Here is a 16,587-nt window from a genome sequence, read left to right on the forward strand (position 1 = left end):
GGTGGCGGGTGCCTGTAGTCCCAGCTACTCAGGAGGCTGAGGCAAGAGAAGAGAATGGTGTCAACTTGGGAGGTGGAGCTTGCAGTGAGCCGAGATTGCGCCATTGCACTCCAGCCTGGGTGAAAGAGCAAGTCTCCATCTCAAAAAAAAAAAAAAGATAACATATTCTTAGTTCTATAGAGTTATAGTGCGGCTTAATAATGTATTAATATTTGTTGATTGTTCAAAATATACAGCTATCCTAAGATTACTAATAGCTTTAAAAATTGGAATGATAATATGAACTTGAAAAAAAAGATTCATGTCAGAAGCGTGATGGTAACTATATTATGTCAAAAGCAATACCTAGTTCGCAGAAAAGGCAAGTGCCCCACACACTACATAATACTATTTATAATCTGGGACTATGTAGTATTTCCTAAAAGCAAAAATAGCTCAGAGCTGCTTTCCTTGTATAATACATCAGATTAGACCTTGGACCCAAAGGTGCTCTATTTATTTGAGTCTTTCAGCGTCATTGCCTGAGAGGAGGCGTCATTGCCTAAGGCATCATTACCTAAGTAGCTAACAATAACTAGAATAACAAAAAACAGTCCGGCTCCAGGCACCTGTCTTGCACTTTTGGAGAAAATGAAGAATACGTGGAAAATATAGAAAGACTATAATTTGCAGTCTCCATTTGGGAAAAAGAATGGGAACCTATGTAGCTGAACCCCTGGAGGTACCAGTCCAGGGTGTGGCCATGGCTGGGCAGATCAGAAAAATGCTGAAGCAAACAGAATCTGGGCTCCTTCAACCAAATGGTCCTTTGGTTTGGGCTGTCCCTCCTCCAGAGATCCATAACTGAGATGGAAAAGCCCAAAGAAGAACCACAAAAAATAATTAGAATCCTTCAATGAAAGAAGAGCTCAAAAATTTAAAGCTCTTACATTTGAACAAATGAAATCTGAGTAGATAATAGAGTGAACCTAGTATCTTCAGATGCTCAAACTAGAAGAACCTCCAGAAACGTTAGAGAGGATAAAGCTTTTATTCTAAGATGTGGTGTGGCCTGAAGATATAAATAGGTTGCTGAAGGCTAGAGGTCCCAATATGTTTCACTATTGTATTGAAGTAAAGGAAAGATATTGAAGGCCACATTACCACCTTTTACCATTTGACTATACTATAAAGAAACTTCCATGGCAGGATCCTTTGGTATCTGTAACCAGTAATTGTTGGTGCCATAGTCAGAGACCAAGCACTAGGCCGGACCAATCACGTGGTTTATGTTGTTCACACCAAGGTTTGTCAGGAGTCTGGATCAGTTCTAGGACTTCAGTAGAAGGGTTCTAATCTATTCCAGGATGATTATGTCCAGGGTCATCAGATTATTTAAATACCTTATCCCAGTAGGAATTTAAATCCTGGAGTCAGCATTTTATGTGTTCAGCAGAGTGGCTGGCAACCAGCAAGCAAGATGGGTAATGTCTGCCATTAGGCTGACCTTAGGTTATTGGCTTCTGCCCTCCCCACAAGACTTTGCAAACCTCCCCCAGACTGAACCCTGTTCTGTACCGGCATCTTCACCCAGGCAGGCAGTAGGCACTGGAAGCTGGATCTCTGGCTCATTAGGGCCTGGAGGGTACTATGGCAGAACTCTCATCTCACATATGGGAATCCCTTGTCTCAGAAATTAACTTTGTAAAACTTGGTATTTAGGGCATCTCTAAATTGGCCTATCCATCATTCTTTGTCCCCCTTGCTCAGGTAATTTGAGGATAATATATGACCTCATTCTCGTCATTACCCACTGTCATACCAGCTGTAATGTCAGTCCTGCACCGTGCCTCATCCAGCACCCTCCATCTTCCCCCTATCTGTGCAGCCCTCCTCTCCTGGCTGCTTAAGAGAAGAGAAGGTGCCTGCAGATTCCAAGCCATTTCTCATTACCTTCCTCCCTTCTGGCAGGAACCTGTGTTTGGCAGACCAGCACATTAGGGCTGCAGTCCAGGCCTCTGCCAGTTGAGCACCCAGGGCTACATAGCAGCACTAGGGGGAGGCCCAATGAGACTCTAGGTCCCAGCAAATGGACACTCGGGTGCAGTTGCAGACCTTCTGGAGGACTTCAGAGCCAAGAGTGCAGCTGCATTCAAGGCAGTGCCTTAGTATTTGCAAAGCTCAATACATTTAAATGATAGTAGCTGGCTCAGTGACATATACACATCCTCCCAACTACTCAGCAGGCTGAAGTGGGAGGATTGCTTGAGCCCAGGAGTCCAACCTAGGTAACATAGCAGTGAAACCCTGTCTCAAAAAAAAAATTAAACTATAAGAGTATGGCAAAGCTTCTGCAGCTATTTCTGAAGCCAATAATATGCACATAATATTTCATTTTAAAATAGCCATTGCACATGGTTTCCATTTTGTGTAGGACTTTCTGAGGTTTTTTTTTTTTTTCCTCCTTGTAATGAATAGCTTGACTATGGCATCTTCTGCCCTGCTGATAATTACCAAGAATACATAGAAATAGTCCTAAAGGAACCATTTCTTAGAGCTGTACAGGCCCACTTGGAGCCTGGGTAAAACCTGGAACAATACAAAGAACAAGGTTCTTGTGGCATCTCCCCTGTCTCCTGGGCCAAGTGATGCTGGTGCTGTTAGAGTATAGCTAAAAAGGCCTCGATCCTATGGCTGGGACAGCTTCTGTTACATGACCCAAACTTGATATGTCAGGTTTTACACCCTAGAAGGAGACCCTGGACAAAATCATCTCTTGAGGACTAAAGCGCAAGAAAACAGTAGCCTGTTTTGATAACATGAACTGGAACAAGGTGACCACAGTTGTCAACAGTAGAAAAGTGTAGAAAGGAATAAGGACATAATCCTGAAAAAAAAAAGTTTCTCAACAAGCATACAGTTTTAGAGACATTTGACCAGAATATGGTACCTCTTTTAAGGGTATCAGAAGTCAACATTTTGTTGTAATTTGTTCAAATTGTTTAATAAGTTTGGAGGCGGGTGTCACGTTGTGTTTAGTGTACTTACAGCTTTGTTTTTTCTCTAGTATAATTTCATTGCTTTTCAAAGCTTGACCCAGCCCTAGTTAGGGCAAAACTATGTTCTAGATTCTCTTCTTAGTAATCTATAAAGATTTCCAGCAGCCTTAGTCAAGATCCAGCGTCGACCCTCACTTCTCTGGCCTCCAGGCCTCCCTTGGTGTCTCCATTTTCCACGTCTCCTCCTCTCTCCCCTTCCTGACTCTTTTCTCAGCCTTGTCCTTCCTGAGGACACTATTGCTGCTTCCTGTTATGCCCTCTCGTTGTCTGGATTGCTCCACGTTTCCTTTGTTGTGGGATATGTTGGACCAAATGTTTGCTGTGTTGTTTGGTGTGTGTTTTGTGCAATCTCCATTATCCCTTATCTGAGAGGGAGTCTCACTCTGTCATCCAGGCTGGAGTGCAGTGGTGTGATCTTGGCTCACTGCAACCTGCAACTTCCACCTCCCGGGTTCAAGCGATTCTCCTGCCTCAGCCTCCCAAGTAGCTGGGACTACAGGTGCCCACCCCCACACCCAGCTAATTTTTGTATTTTTAGTAGAGATGGAATTTCACCATATTGGCCAGGCTGGTCTCAAACTCCTGACCTTGTGATCCGCCTGCCTCGGCCTCCCAGAGTGCTGGGATTACAGGTGTGAGCCACTGTGCCTAGCCCCCTTATCTTCTTTTTCAAGAGATAAGTATTTCACTGAATACATGTTCTCCTCCCTGTTGATATAAGCAAGTCCGAGACTGGAACCAAAGATGGCAGCAGAGAAAAAAGAAGGACAAAAACGAATTCCTATTGCTTTTCTTCTTCTAGGTTACTTCATTTGCATTGTCTTCTTTTAACTGATTCAGGTATGTGGGCAAAGACTATTCTGCTGCTCAGGAATTAATGGAAGATGAGATGAAGGAATATTACAGTAAGAATCCTAAGGTCACACCAGTCCAGGCCGTGAATGTTGGGCAGTTGCTGGCCGTAAATGCCGAGGAGGACGCCTGGTTACGGGCACAGGTCATCTCAACAGAAGAGAACAAAATAAAGGCAAGCACTGTTTACTTTGTCATAGCATTATGGATACAAACACCTTATTATTTTCCAAGTGTAAATATTTTTTACATTTTTGAAATTTAAATGTTGTATCCTATAACTAAATGTAGTTTTCAATGGAAGTTGAAAAGATAATATCCGTAAAAGGTTATCCCTGTCAGCCTTTAAATTCTTGGTAGTTATTATTATCTCAGAGTTTTAGTTAAAAAAATAAATTCCCCATGGGAGTATTCATAACACATTATCCAATCAGGGAAAGACACTTCCTATTCCCAGGGGATGTATAATGAATACTGACCAGAACTCTGTGGGCCTCTTATCAAGGCCAGTACTTCGGAGTGAGGGAAGCCATACAGACCAAAGGAGACAATTCTTCTTCTCCCTCTTCTGTAGCCAAGACACAGGTCCTTCTCCACAGCTGCTCCCAGCGTAGCCCTCTCCAGCCTCTTGAAAAGGCCAGTGGGCCCGTTTGCCACTCGCTTCCATTAGCAGACTCTTCTGGGCTTGGCTACATTCGTGGATATCAGCCTCTGCCCTTTGCCTCTTCATACCGTCAATGCAGAGACCAAGAAGCACAGTTTCCCTGAGAGCGGTAGTGTCTCAGGGCCTTGGAACACCCAAATAACATGCAGAGAAATTAGGTATTAGCTCTGTGTGCTGTGTGGTCAGTTGTACTAGTGTATTTTTAATGTGTTACTTCTTTCTATCTTGGTGGAAGCTGTGTGTCTATTTGGAATTTATCCTTTGAATAATGGGCCTGCTACTTGATAGAGAATTTGGAGGGAGAGAAAGTCTTTTCTTTCTCGATTGTTAAGATGTCTGCCTTCCCTAAAGGGAAATGCGCTTTAAGACTTGGGTTCATTTCTGTCCTTCATGATGGGAAGGACACTGTGTAGAAGGGTGACCCTAGTTCCCCACTTCTATAGTCCCTTGTATTTATACAGAGCGCTCTTGGACTGTGAGGGGAATGTATCTAAGATCTTTTGGTTTTCTCTAGATTTTGCAAGCAGGGAAATATGTTTCTATTTCTGCAGCCTCTGTTCCATAATACAAAACCTTATTCCATGTGCCACTATCAGCCGCCAGCCAGTAATCCTATATGTGTCATTGAGTGCAAATGACCAGTCCCTGAATGCAGGCTTAAGTCCATCAGTTACTGGCCACTGAACCCCCGCTACAAGTGGGAGTTGGGAGGTCAGAAAGGGATACTGCTGTTTCTTAGCAGGTTGCTCCATAGGAGAGGCCCTGACCCTCTCCAGAAGTAAGCTCACCCAACCACCCAGCCACCCTTTCCCATTTGCAGAGGCATTTAGGAAATTCCCTAGCTGAATCTACAGAGGCACAAATTTTAAGTAATTTGACTGACTTTAGAAATCTGAAAATTGGAAAATAGTTTGCCAGTTTCTTATGAACACTTACCATATGACCCCTAAGGCCCACAAGGTGTCTTGTACATACATGTGTGTTGCAGCATTATTGTTAATAGCCCCAAACTGGACACAGCCCAAATGTTCACCAACAGGTGAATCATAAAAACAAATTATAGTTTATTCATGTAGTGGAACACTGTTAACAATACAAAGGAATTAACTACTGATATAAATAGTTTCATGGACAAACCTCACAGATTTTGTGCTGAGCAAAAGAAGCCAGGCACAAGAGAGTAATGTTGTATGATTTCATGTAAATGATGTCTAAGAGCAGGTAAAATTCGTCTGCAGTGATAGAAATCAGATCAGTGGTTGCCTGGGACAGGAGGTGGAGGGGGGCTAATTGCAAAGGGCAAGAGGAGACTTTCTGGGGTGGTTTAAATGGTCTATATGTTGATTATGGTGATGATTATATGGATGTATACATTGATCAAAGCCCATCAAACTGTATTTAAATGGTTATCTTTTATTCAGTGTAAATTATACTTGGATAAAGTTTGAAACCTGGAAGAAGCTAAGGACCACGATGATCACTGGACCAAAGGAGAACACAGGGCTTGGGCACTAGTCCTGAGTCTGCCTGTATTTGGGTGTGTGCCTTTGGTCAAGTCCCTCCATTCCTCTGGGTCTCTAGTTGATAGGAGATAACTATCCCTAAACGTTCCTAGATAAACTTCTATTTCCTGGCCATTTCACTCCCCCAGCCCTTAGGAAGTTCAACAAAAGCTAAGCTATTTTGAGGCACAGAGATTCCTTATGAAGAGAAGAATCATACGTAAATCCTAGTGACACATTAACAGTGTAACAATATTTACAATAAATAATGCAGATATTCCACAAGGATATTACCCAGTCTGAAGTCTATAGGGCAGTCACTTTCTTTCCTCCCTCCCTCCTTCTACTTTGGGAATTCAGGCTCTCGTGTCAGATAGAACTGAGTCTCAGCTCTGCCATTTCTAGCTGTGTGGCCTTAGGAAAGTTATTTAACTTCCCTGATTGCTTATCTGTAAATTCAGACACTCTTATCATGTTGTATCTACCTGTTACACTTTTTCACTTTTTCCTGGAGCCAAGAACAAAACATACAAGTCCTTGTTCTCAAGAAGCTTACATTCTAGTGAGAAAAGAGAGATGACAAGCATACAGTAAACACACAAAACAATTTTAGTACAATGAAGGAAATAACCAATAAAGGAAATAACTATGATAGAAAATAACTCTGAAGCAAGAGATAGGCAGAGTGATGTGATCTCATTTGGATGCTTCAGAAATCATTCTGGGACTGTTGTAGGGGAATGGATTGTATTATAGTAGGGCACAGAAGGAAAGTAATACTGGTTAGGTGGCTGTTGTAATAGCCAGCTACCTTGTAACCTGGATTAGTGAAGATGGAGGTAGTGGAAGAGATTCAGGATATATTTGGAGGTAGAACTGACAGGACACTGACCTGTTGGAAGTGGATGGTAAGCAAAAGAGAAGATTCAATATTAGCTACTGGGTTTGGGGCTTGAGCAATTGACTAGATATTGGTGCCATTTGTTGAAATTGGGAAGTCAGAGAGAAAAACCATTGTGGAGAACAATTGAGAATTTCATAGGACCTGCTAGGTTTGAGAATAGCTATCAGATGTCACATGGATGAATTTGGAGCTCAGGGAGCAGTTAGGACTGGAGATGTGTCAGGTTGGGAGGCATCAGCATATAGGTGCTATGTGAAATCATAGGACAAGATGAGATCCCCTAGAGAGAGAATACATGTAGAGAGGAGGAGGGGCCTGGGACCAGGTCCTGAAACCCTTCAGTATTTACATGGAGGCATAAGGGGAGCAGAAAAGCCTGTAAAGATGGCCAAAGAAGAAAAACCAAGAGAGTGGTGTCACAGAGGCCAGAAAAAGAAAAGCATCTCATGAAGAAGGGAGTGACCAGCCTCGTCATTGCTGCTGAGAATTATGGGCTGGATGTGAAGAATAAAAAAGGTAGCTCGGTATCTTGTGCAGTAGCAAGCTCTTGGGACAGCGGTGATTGTAGCAATCCGGGCCTGAACTTGTTCCCCACATCCCCTTGAAGCTGACAGAGACGATTTCTCCCTTTATTTGGAGAAACCCCAGCTACTTAGCACCAGTCTTGCTTCGCTTGAATTGAACTTTGTCTGGTGGTAAGTACTGATTCCTTCCTTGCTTTCCCTGTCAGATCCTTGGTAAGTAGGAGAAACAGCAGATGCGGTCACCCGCTGAGGCTGGTGCCAGTTTGGCCTGACCCAGGCCCACATCCCAGGGGAGTCTGCTGGGTGATAGGTAGTGCTGGGAGACCTTTGGCCACTTGACGGTGCCAGAGAACCAGGAATGGACTGTGGCCTTATGCCAGGATTATGTGACTACTGGCCCTGATCCCATGACATTAGAGAGAGAGAGACTACTGAGCCCTCACAGAGCAAAGGACACAGAGCAGAGTGTGGTGAGAGTCACACTGGACAATGCATGGACAAGTGTTTTATAAACTGCAGTTGCCATACAAACATGTATGATAAAAAACAAGAAAAGAAGCTACAAACAGTTCAGAAACACTTTCTTTTGAGGCTTTGGAGCAGTTATTCTTTAATCTGTTCTTGTGCTAAGAATACATTCTGAATTTCCCAGGAGTCATGATTTCACATGCTATGTCCTATTGTCAGACCATGTTACCTCCATTTTGGGCCTGGGAAGAACAGAATCTAAGTTGTAGGTGGTGATAGCTATTAAAGGAAATGAGAGCTGCCTGACTCCTGAGGCCTATGAGAAGCAAAAGCAGGTGCTAATTTAGGATTGGAGAAATAGACTTGTGCACTTAAATGGCCAGCTGCCCGACATGCAGCCCTACCAGCGATCTAGGCCTAAGTCAGTGTTGAGTCAGATGTGGATTCTAAGAGATGATCTTTCTGATACAAGGTAGACAGGCCCCACAGGCCCACTTATCACATGGCCAAGGAAAGGAGTTAGTGGTGTCTTCTGCTTTTTTCCCTTAGATTCTCTGCTGGGGAGGGTTTTTGTTTCGTGTGTTTAGTACCGTAATCTAGGTACTAAGAAGCTGGCCTGTGGACTTTATTTTCAGGGAGGCAGTGAAAGGAACCTACCTCATGTTACTTGGTATTAAGGCCAAGACTTTGCCCTGGTGTTTGTTGTTTTGTTTGCTTTGTTTCTTTCAATAACCATCGTCTCCTTTAATTAGAGATGCATATTAGGTTTTCAACATTTTCCCTTAGATTCTTAGTTATTCTAAACCATAGCTTAATGTTTCTAGATTTTTATTTTTCTCAAAAAAAGGCTTTGTGTTTATATAATCCTTTTAAACGGAAGATTCTATAAATATTCTTAAAAATAATATCCAGGCTCTTAACAATCTGTGCTAATGGTGAGGAAAAGTTGTGCAGGTTTCTGCAAACACAGACCTCTGTTCAGCAGACTTAGGGCCTCTTGCTGAGCTGAAAGAAGGCCTAACCCAGCTTCACACCCTTGAAAAAAATAGGTACACCTGTTTTTCAGTTTAGAATTCCATGTTGTTCAGCAGTGATACCATTGTTGTCATTGATGAAGCATCTCGGTCCCTGGAAGCACAGTAGCTGAGAATAGCCATCACGAATCCTGCTTTGGGGATTTAGAATCTGATAAATACCACAAGGATGATGCCTGCCATAGAAACAAATACTGCTGTCCAGGGAACGGGTGGAAATATGTAACTCAAAAAAGAATAAGCTGATATAGGCATTATGATATTAATGAAAGTACCAAAGGGGAGGGGAGCAGAGTTGGCAGAACCAGGTAGATAGGCTGCTGAAAGACTGGCAACAGCAAGGTGGCAGGGCTGAGCAGTCTTGTTCTTCCCATTGAAGGGGTAGGGTGAGGTAGAAGACTGGGGCCTGGAACCAGGACCCCTGGTTTCCTTGGTCTCAGCTCCAGCCTTTCTCTTCTGTGGTAAGTCAGGGGCACGTCCCCAGCTTTTTCCAGGTGCCGTGGTGCCACTCAGCTTGCTGATCATGGAATAAGATTGAGCCAATTAAGTGTATCAAATGAATTTTTTAAAGAGAGGATAAAGAACTAAACATTCTGTTTTTTTTAATCATTAGGTATGCTATGTTGACTATGGTTTTAGTGAAAATGTTGAAAAAAGCAAAGCATACAAATTAAACCCGAAGTTTTGTTCACTCTCATTTCAAGCTACAAAATGTAAGCTTGCAGGTAAGAGGAACTTTTGTAAAAACTCTCTCCGTTTCAATAGGTTATTACCACTGTACATTTGGATAATTGAATCCTAAAATGGACTAAGTATCTCGTGTTATAATGTGTTACTTCTTGAAAGGTTTAAATTCATGTCGAATGTGTTCTTTATAAGATACCATTATAAAAATGTTATGTTTTTATATTTTATGTTGTATATGAAAACGTATTATAATTTCTTATAAAAATGTCAATTAGCCATCTTAAAGGGATTTTTCTTGTTCTAACTGCCCTAGTAACAATTGATAGAGGCCCTGTTTCATGACATTTGATCAGTTTCAGTATGTTGTTCAGCATGTTGTGAGGTGACTCTCAGCCCCTTTCCCACTGAGATGGACTGTGGTGATGCTGTGAGGGTGTGACTGACACACCCTCACGCGCCCAAGCATGAGTCTGATCACAGGTCACATGCAGTTTCTGGCATAGTAGATGTATCATTGTTCTTTTCCTTCCTCCTAAAGGAAACAGAGGAATCCACCTGTATGAGAGTGCCATGTAGGGATAAACTTAAAGGACAGATGACACATTGGTCATGTTTGTGATAAGGAAAGGCATTGAAATATGCACCATGCCAGGGGGACTTGAGCCAAATGCAGAAAATGATCATAATTATTTCATGAAAATTAGTACTCTGAAGAAATGCCTCCTTCCCAGCAGGATGAATTCTTATGTCACAGGAGCTGGATTTGACTCTTATCTGTGAGATTAACCTGAAGAAATTTTAAAAACTTGTTAACAACTTTTAGAAGTTGGTGTTGGAAAGAATGTATCAAGAGCATAGGACAAGATTTAGGGTGTTGAAATTAAATGTTTGAGAAAAGTTCAAAGTTATATGTCTGGAGAACAGAACAAGAAGAAAAAACTCAGGAGGAGTCTGAATTTTAGCTTGTGGATTTAAAGTAGAAAAATATGGAAATAGGCATTATAGTACCATTGGGGGAAATATGAGCTAGTTTTAATTCATTTAATACATTAACTTAGAATTGTCATATATGTTATGTGGAACTATAATTTTCTAAGAATTTAAAGAGTAGTTGGACTACAACAAAATTCATCTAATACCTGTGTTATGTTAAACACTACTTAATCTGTCTTTGATAAATCAGAAGGTTCTTTGGTATCCTAAGGGTCAATAAAAAAGAAACAATAGTGGTTGTCTCAATTTCCAATAAATGTGTGTTCATTTTATAAGAAAAATAATTGTATATATGTAGGAAGTGCATTACAAACATATGACTGGAAGACATAATTGATGGCTTCTCATATGTGTTAGTTTTTTGGTTTTAAATATGTGTTCATGTATAAAGTGAAGACTGTTTCTCCCAAGGTAGAAATTCTGATTGATTATCCATTTTTCTGCTTGTTTTAAGATTGCCTGCCTTAGTGTACCATTCAAAAGGGCATTTACATTATATTTTTTTAAAACCTAAGAGGTAAGACAAAGATTATAAAGCAAAGCTTTCATATAAAATTTAATAATTTTGCAGTAGGCTTATAATTTTAATAATGGTCAAAACAGACACAATCCGTCTATTCATCTTGAAATGATTTTTCTATTTAAGTAGAAATTAAAAGATTCAATATTTTTCAGGCTTGGAAGTCCTAAGCGATGATCCTGATCTAGTGAAGGTGGTTGAATCTTTAACTTGTGGAAAGATCTTTGCAGTGGAAATACTTGACAAAGCTGACATTCCACTTGTTGTTCTGTACGATACCTCAGGAGAAGATGATATCAATATCAATGCCACCTGCTTGAAGGCTATATGTGACAAGTCACTAGAGGTTCACCTGCAGGTACCACTGTGATCACTGTTGTTGCTTGTTACACATTTTGTATGAGAGAAAAATCAGCAGAATATTATACATTTTAGGCTAACAATTGATAGAGACAGATTACATTTACATTGAGGGGAAAAAAGGAGGGAGTGGGGCTAGAAGGGAAAAAAGTACCAAAATGTTCAGAGTAATTGTTTCTTAGGAACTGGATTTTTTATTTTCCATTTCCTGCAATGAGCATCTATTGATTTTATATGAGATTATTTTGTAAAGATAATAAGGAAAAATAACACAAAAGAAGGGAAAATTGGGTCCACGAAGATGCTGATTATTAGCTTTAACCTTTTTTTAATGTGAAGAACATAAATGCCCCAAAAGAAGGAAGCCTTTAAATAAATTACAGAATATCTACCCAAGAGAATAGGATGAGATGTTAAAAATGGTCATTTTAAAGATTTCATAGAAACAATGGGAAAACTTCTGTTTTAATAAGTAGAACCACTGTGAATGTCTTTATTATGGTTTGACTAAAAATGGGTAAAATTGAATATTTATTTTGATTATGGTTTTTTAAAATTACTCAAATTCATGTGACCTCTGGACCCAGGTTAGAAAGTAGGCTGATGATGGATTTGATTTTGTGAGAGTTTATTTTCACTTCTGTTAATGTTGCAAAACATGGTTTATGTAATTCTTTTTCTAAATAAATTGGGAGAAAATAAACCAACATTAAAGATAGTCTTGGCCTTTCAGACAATGGAGTATGGGAATGTATGCACAATGTCTATTTTGTGCTTGGCATAAATGATATTAGACATTTCTTTTAAAAAGAAAAGAATCCAAATTAGTTTTGTACATTTAAGCTATAAATTGCATTTCATCTTACATATACTCTAACTTATGGGATGTTTAGGTAGATACCCTTTAGGTAGGTAAGAGCTGCATTCTGCTCTCAAGCATTCACAAGGTATCCTTTGTCTGTTATAGGTTGATGCCATGTACACAAATGTCAAAGTAACTAATATTTGCTCTGATGGGACACTCTACTGCCAGGTGCCTTGTAAGGGTCTGAACAAGCTCAGTGACCTTCTACGTAAGATAGAGGACTACTTCCATTGCAAGGTATAGCAGAACCTCTTCTACCTCTAAAATTAGCCCTAAAATTACAAACAAGAGTAATTTACTAAATTGCATAAGTATGAACAATTTTTTTTGTATGAACGATTTTTTAGTAGTCTGAAATGGAATCTCTAGAATAGTAGGTAAAGAGCTAGACTTCAGAGCTTTAAAAGAAAAACACAACACTAGTTTCTGCAATGTAAAATGAAGATAGCAATAGTGTGTACCCTATAGGATTGTCCTGAGGACACTGTGCCTGGCATGTAGTCAGTGTGCAGCAATCGGTAGATGTGTTATTTATAACATGCAGTTGGTGATGCCACAGTGCAGCTGCCTGTGACTGTCTGCTAGAGCCAGCTGACTCTTCTGCTTCAGGCGAGGAGAAACCTTGGAATTTAGGAGGATAATAAAACTTTCCTCCTTAATTCTGCCTTCATCTTCCTCCCTAGCCATCACTCCTTGAGCTCTTTATGGACCCTGAGAACCTGCCACCTGATAAATTTGGTTCTGCAGTTCAAATTGTATTAATAAGCTCCTTATCCTTTAATTCTACTATTTTTTTCTGAATCAAGCTCTGTAGAGGTTTTATTGTGCTTTAAATTTCTAAAATGGTTTCCTTACCTCCATTAGGACATTATGGTCGTATTTCAGAATATGCTGTGGTTTCCAAATCACTAAACCCTACTGCCACTTCTGCCCTTACCCCGTCGTCCCTGGAAGTGAACTCTTCCCTCTAACCCACAAAGCACATCAGGCACCTCAGGGCATTCATGTTCAGGTTTATATTTTAGCTATTTGGGTACTTATTTGCCTTTCTAGAGCATATGCTTCTTGAGGGCATAGACTGTGCCTTACCAATTTTCTGCATCCCTTACAGTATCTAATCTAGTGTCTTATGTAGAATAGGTATGCCAAAATATGCGCTGAATCAGGTTAAACCCACATTCAAAGTACAGTCTGGAATTGAGACATTCCTATAGCTTTATCTTGTTCTGTGTTACAGAGGTTTAATTTTAAGTCTATCTTTGAAAAATCTGAAACCCCCAGCTTGGCTGACTCCAGTGACTCGTTTGTATGGATGTTGTCCTTATAACCTTTGGTGGTGAAAAGGACTCAATATTTCCTACTGCACTGGTAACCTAAGTGAGACATTGCCTTTGGGGAGAGTAGAAACACACACCCTGAACAGAAAGAGACCATGGACAGGTACCCCCAACTTCAAACTACAGCAGAAGAGGAAGATGAGGAGACTTCATCTTTACAGCTGTGATTTGTTGGTATTTAACTGGCACTGACATGCATATTTGTGTTGATAACATTTCTTTATTTTGGAATTAAAATGTTATCTTTGCATCTAAATGTGAAGAGATGAAAAGAATAGGCCCACAGACAGCTCTCGCAACCTCCTCACTTTTCATCCATGCTGCTCTCCTTTTTGTCAGATTCAACACCTCTCTTCATGTGTAACTGATGGAGCCAGTGCCTAAGTGAATCATAATGATCTTATGCTAATGTTTTTAGACATGTTAACAGTGCTGATTTATGAGCCATGTGCATGTACGGAGAGTAAACTACTGATGTCAACAAATGTATGAGTAACAGGTCAAAAGTTTTATAACCCTGTGTGTTTGCTGCATCCATTGCTGGAAGTCTGACTACATGTCGGTTAAGTCTGCCAGTGCCACAGTGATCTGTTTTTCTAATGCTGTAGCAATATGCTCTTTGCTAAGAGTAATAAGAGTATCATGCATTTCTGTTTTGCAGCACATGACCTCCGAGTGCTTTGTTTCATTACCCTTCTGTGGGAAAATCTGCCTCTTCCATTGCAAAGGAAAATGGTTACGAGTAGAGGTAAAAATCAGTCACTTGGCTTTTTAATCTTAACTTATTGTGAAATGTTTCAAATATACACATAGGTTTTTTAAAAAATTGAATAAATACTCACAGACTCATCACCAGTTTATGAAATAAAACATGACCAGTATGGTTGAAGTTTCCTGGTTGAAGTTATTGGTCGAAGAAAGTTTACATCTCCTTTCTTCTGCCTCCACCCCAGTTTCATTTGTTTTTTCTCATTCTTACTTGTTTATATTCTTACTGTATTTGTACTTGTAGATACACACTTTTTCTATATATTTTTAATATTTAGTGGAAATATATTAATGAATATGTGTATATAATATAAAGGTAAATGAATAAGTGTAACTAAATGAATAAATATTTTCAAACTTTATATAAGTAGTGAGAGGTATTGGTCATGCTTTTTCATTCATTATGTTTGTGAGATTCATTCATGTTGATGTGTGCAGCTGTAGTTCATCTGTTTTTACTGCTGTATGATTCAACACTATTAATATGCCAACATTATCACTCCATCTTCCTGATGATGGATATTTAGATTGTTCCTAATTTTTTGAACCTTCCTGTCTGTGTCTTCCAGGGTACATACATAGGAGTGGAGTTTCTAGGTATTGGGAATGCATATCTTCAATTTTACTAGATCTTGCTTAATTGCTCTCCAAAGTTGATCTCCACTGAGAGTATATCCCTTTAAGAACTGTGGCTTCATGGGGCAATGTCAGATCCTCCCTGCCTCCTGCCTGGATCTAAGGCCATGTCTCCTGCCCAGCACAATTTTGGCTTTAATATTCACATACTCTTCTATTTCTAGTCACTAACAATTGTCTTATTTTCTTGCAAGCTCAGTTATGAACTTGAAAGGAGTTTTGTTATGGTTTATCTTGCGTTTCATATGTTTTTAAAAAGGCAGGTTTTGGATTTTTGTGGTTGCTCTCCCTCCCTCTCTTCATCTAGTTTGAGGTGGCACACACCTGTAATCCCAGCACTTTGGGAGGCCAAGGCGGGAGGGTCACTTATGTCAGGAGTTTGAGACCAGCCTGGTCACAATAGTGAGATACCATCTCTACAAAACCAAAAAGAAAAAAAAAAAAAAACTAAAAAAAAAAATTAAGAAAAAAATATTGGCTTGATTTTTTTTTTCTTTTTTTTCTTTGATACAGAGGTTCTTAACCTAGATGCAAGGACCTCAACTTTCGGGGGGGTCCCTCAACCCTCCTGGAATTGTATGCAAGTTGTGTGTGTGCTTGTATTATATATTTTGGGGGAAAAGTATGCATAATTTTGTAAGATTCTCAAATCAACCCCCAAAAGATAAGAATCGTTGCTTTATTGAATTTTTTAAATACTGCACAGCAACATTTTGATGACTTAATTGAATTGATTTTTTTCATTATTTAAATAAAACTTGGTCATGTCTAGTTTAATGAGAGTAGCAGTTTTGAAGTAATTATTGCTATTAATGTGAATGTATGTCAGAAGGCTGAAATCTCGGGTCATATGACCAAGGGGTATGTGCCTAGGTATAAACTTCAAAAACATGACTCGTTGAAAAGATCATAGCATTCTTCAGATCTTAAAGTTCTGTGTGATTTAATTTAAAATATATAATTGTATGCATACTAACTTTTTAAACTTTTTATTTTGAAATAATTTTTCTTTTTTACAAGTTGCAAAAATAGCACAAAGAGGTCTCATTGGCCTTTTACCTTCTCAAATGTTAACGTCTATATAACCATTGCATAATTACCAAAGCCAGGAAATTGACATTAATACAAAACCATTAGTTAATCCACAGAACATACATTTCCCAAATTGTCCCACAAAGTACTTTTTCTGCTCCAGCATCCAATCTGGATCCCACATTGTCTTTAGTTGTCATGTCGTCTTAGTATACTCCAGCCTGGCAGTTACTCAGCCTTTCTTTGCTATTCCTGACTTTTTTGAAGAAGAGCATTATGTTGTAAAGTATCTCACAATTTGAGTATCTTCATGTTTAAATTTAGGTTATGCATTTTTGGCAAAAAGAAGCCTTCTTGGTGTATATCCAAATACTTTAGATAAATATCTAGTATTATTTTTGTT

At 39.6% G+C, this 16,587-nt stretch overlaps 1 protein-coding gene across 2 annotated transcripts in view; it reads left to right on the forward strand.

The window, feature by feature from the left end:
• The window catches only part of TDRD7 (tudor domain containing 7), an 85,465-nt gene that overhangs the window by 50,269 nt on the left and 18,609 nt on the right, over nucleotides 1-16,587 (forward strand). For both annotated transcript variants that reach the window (XM_054502170.2, XM_054502171.2), the window contains 5 exons: nucleotides 3,879-4,065; nucleotides 9,600-9,711; nucleotides 11,342-11,544; nucleotides 12,514-12,648; nucleotides 14,410-14,496. In XM_054502170.2, the coding sequence (XP_054358145.1) occupies nucleotides 3,879-4,065; nucleotides 9,600-9,711; nucleotides 11,342-11,544; nucleotides 12,514-12,648; nucleotides 14,410-14,496 (724 nt within the window). The remainder of the gene's footprint in view (nucleotides 1-3,878; nucleotides 4,066-9,599; nucleotides 9,712-11,341; nucleotides 11,545-12,513; nucleotides 12,649-14,409; nucleotides 14,497-16,587) is intronic.

The sequence above is a fragment of the Pongo pygmaeus genome, chromosome 13 (assembly GCF_028885625.2).
Source record: "Pongo pygmaeus isolate AG05252 chromosome 13, NHGRI_mPonPyg2-v2.0_pri, whole genome shotgun sequence".
In the NCBI taxonomy this organism is placed as follows: domain Eukaryota; kingdom Metazoa; phylum Chordata; class Mammalia; order Primates; family Hominidae; genus Pongo; species Pongo pygmaeus.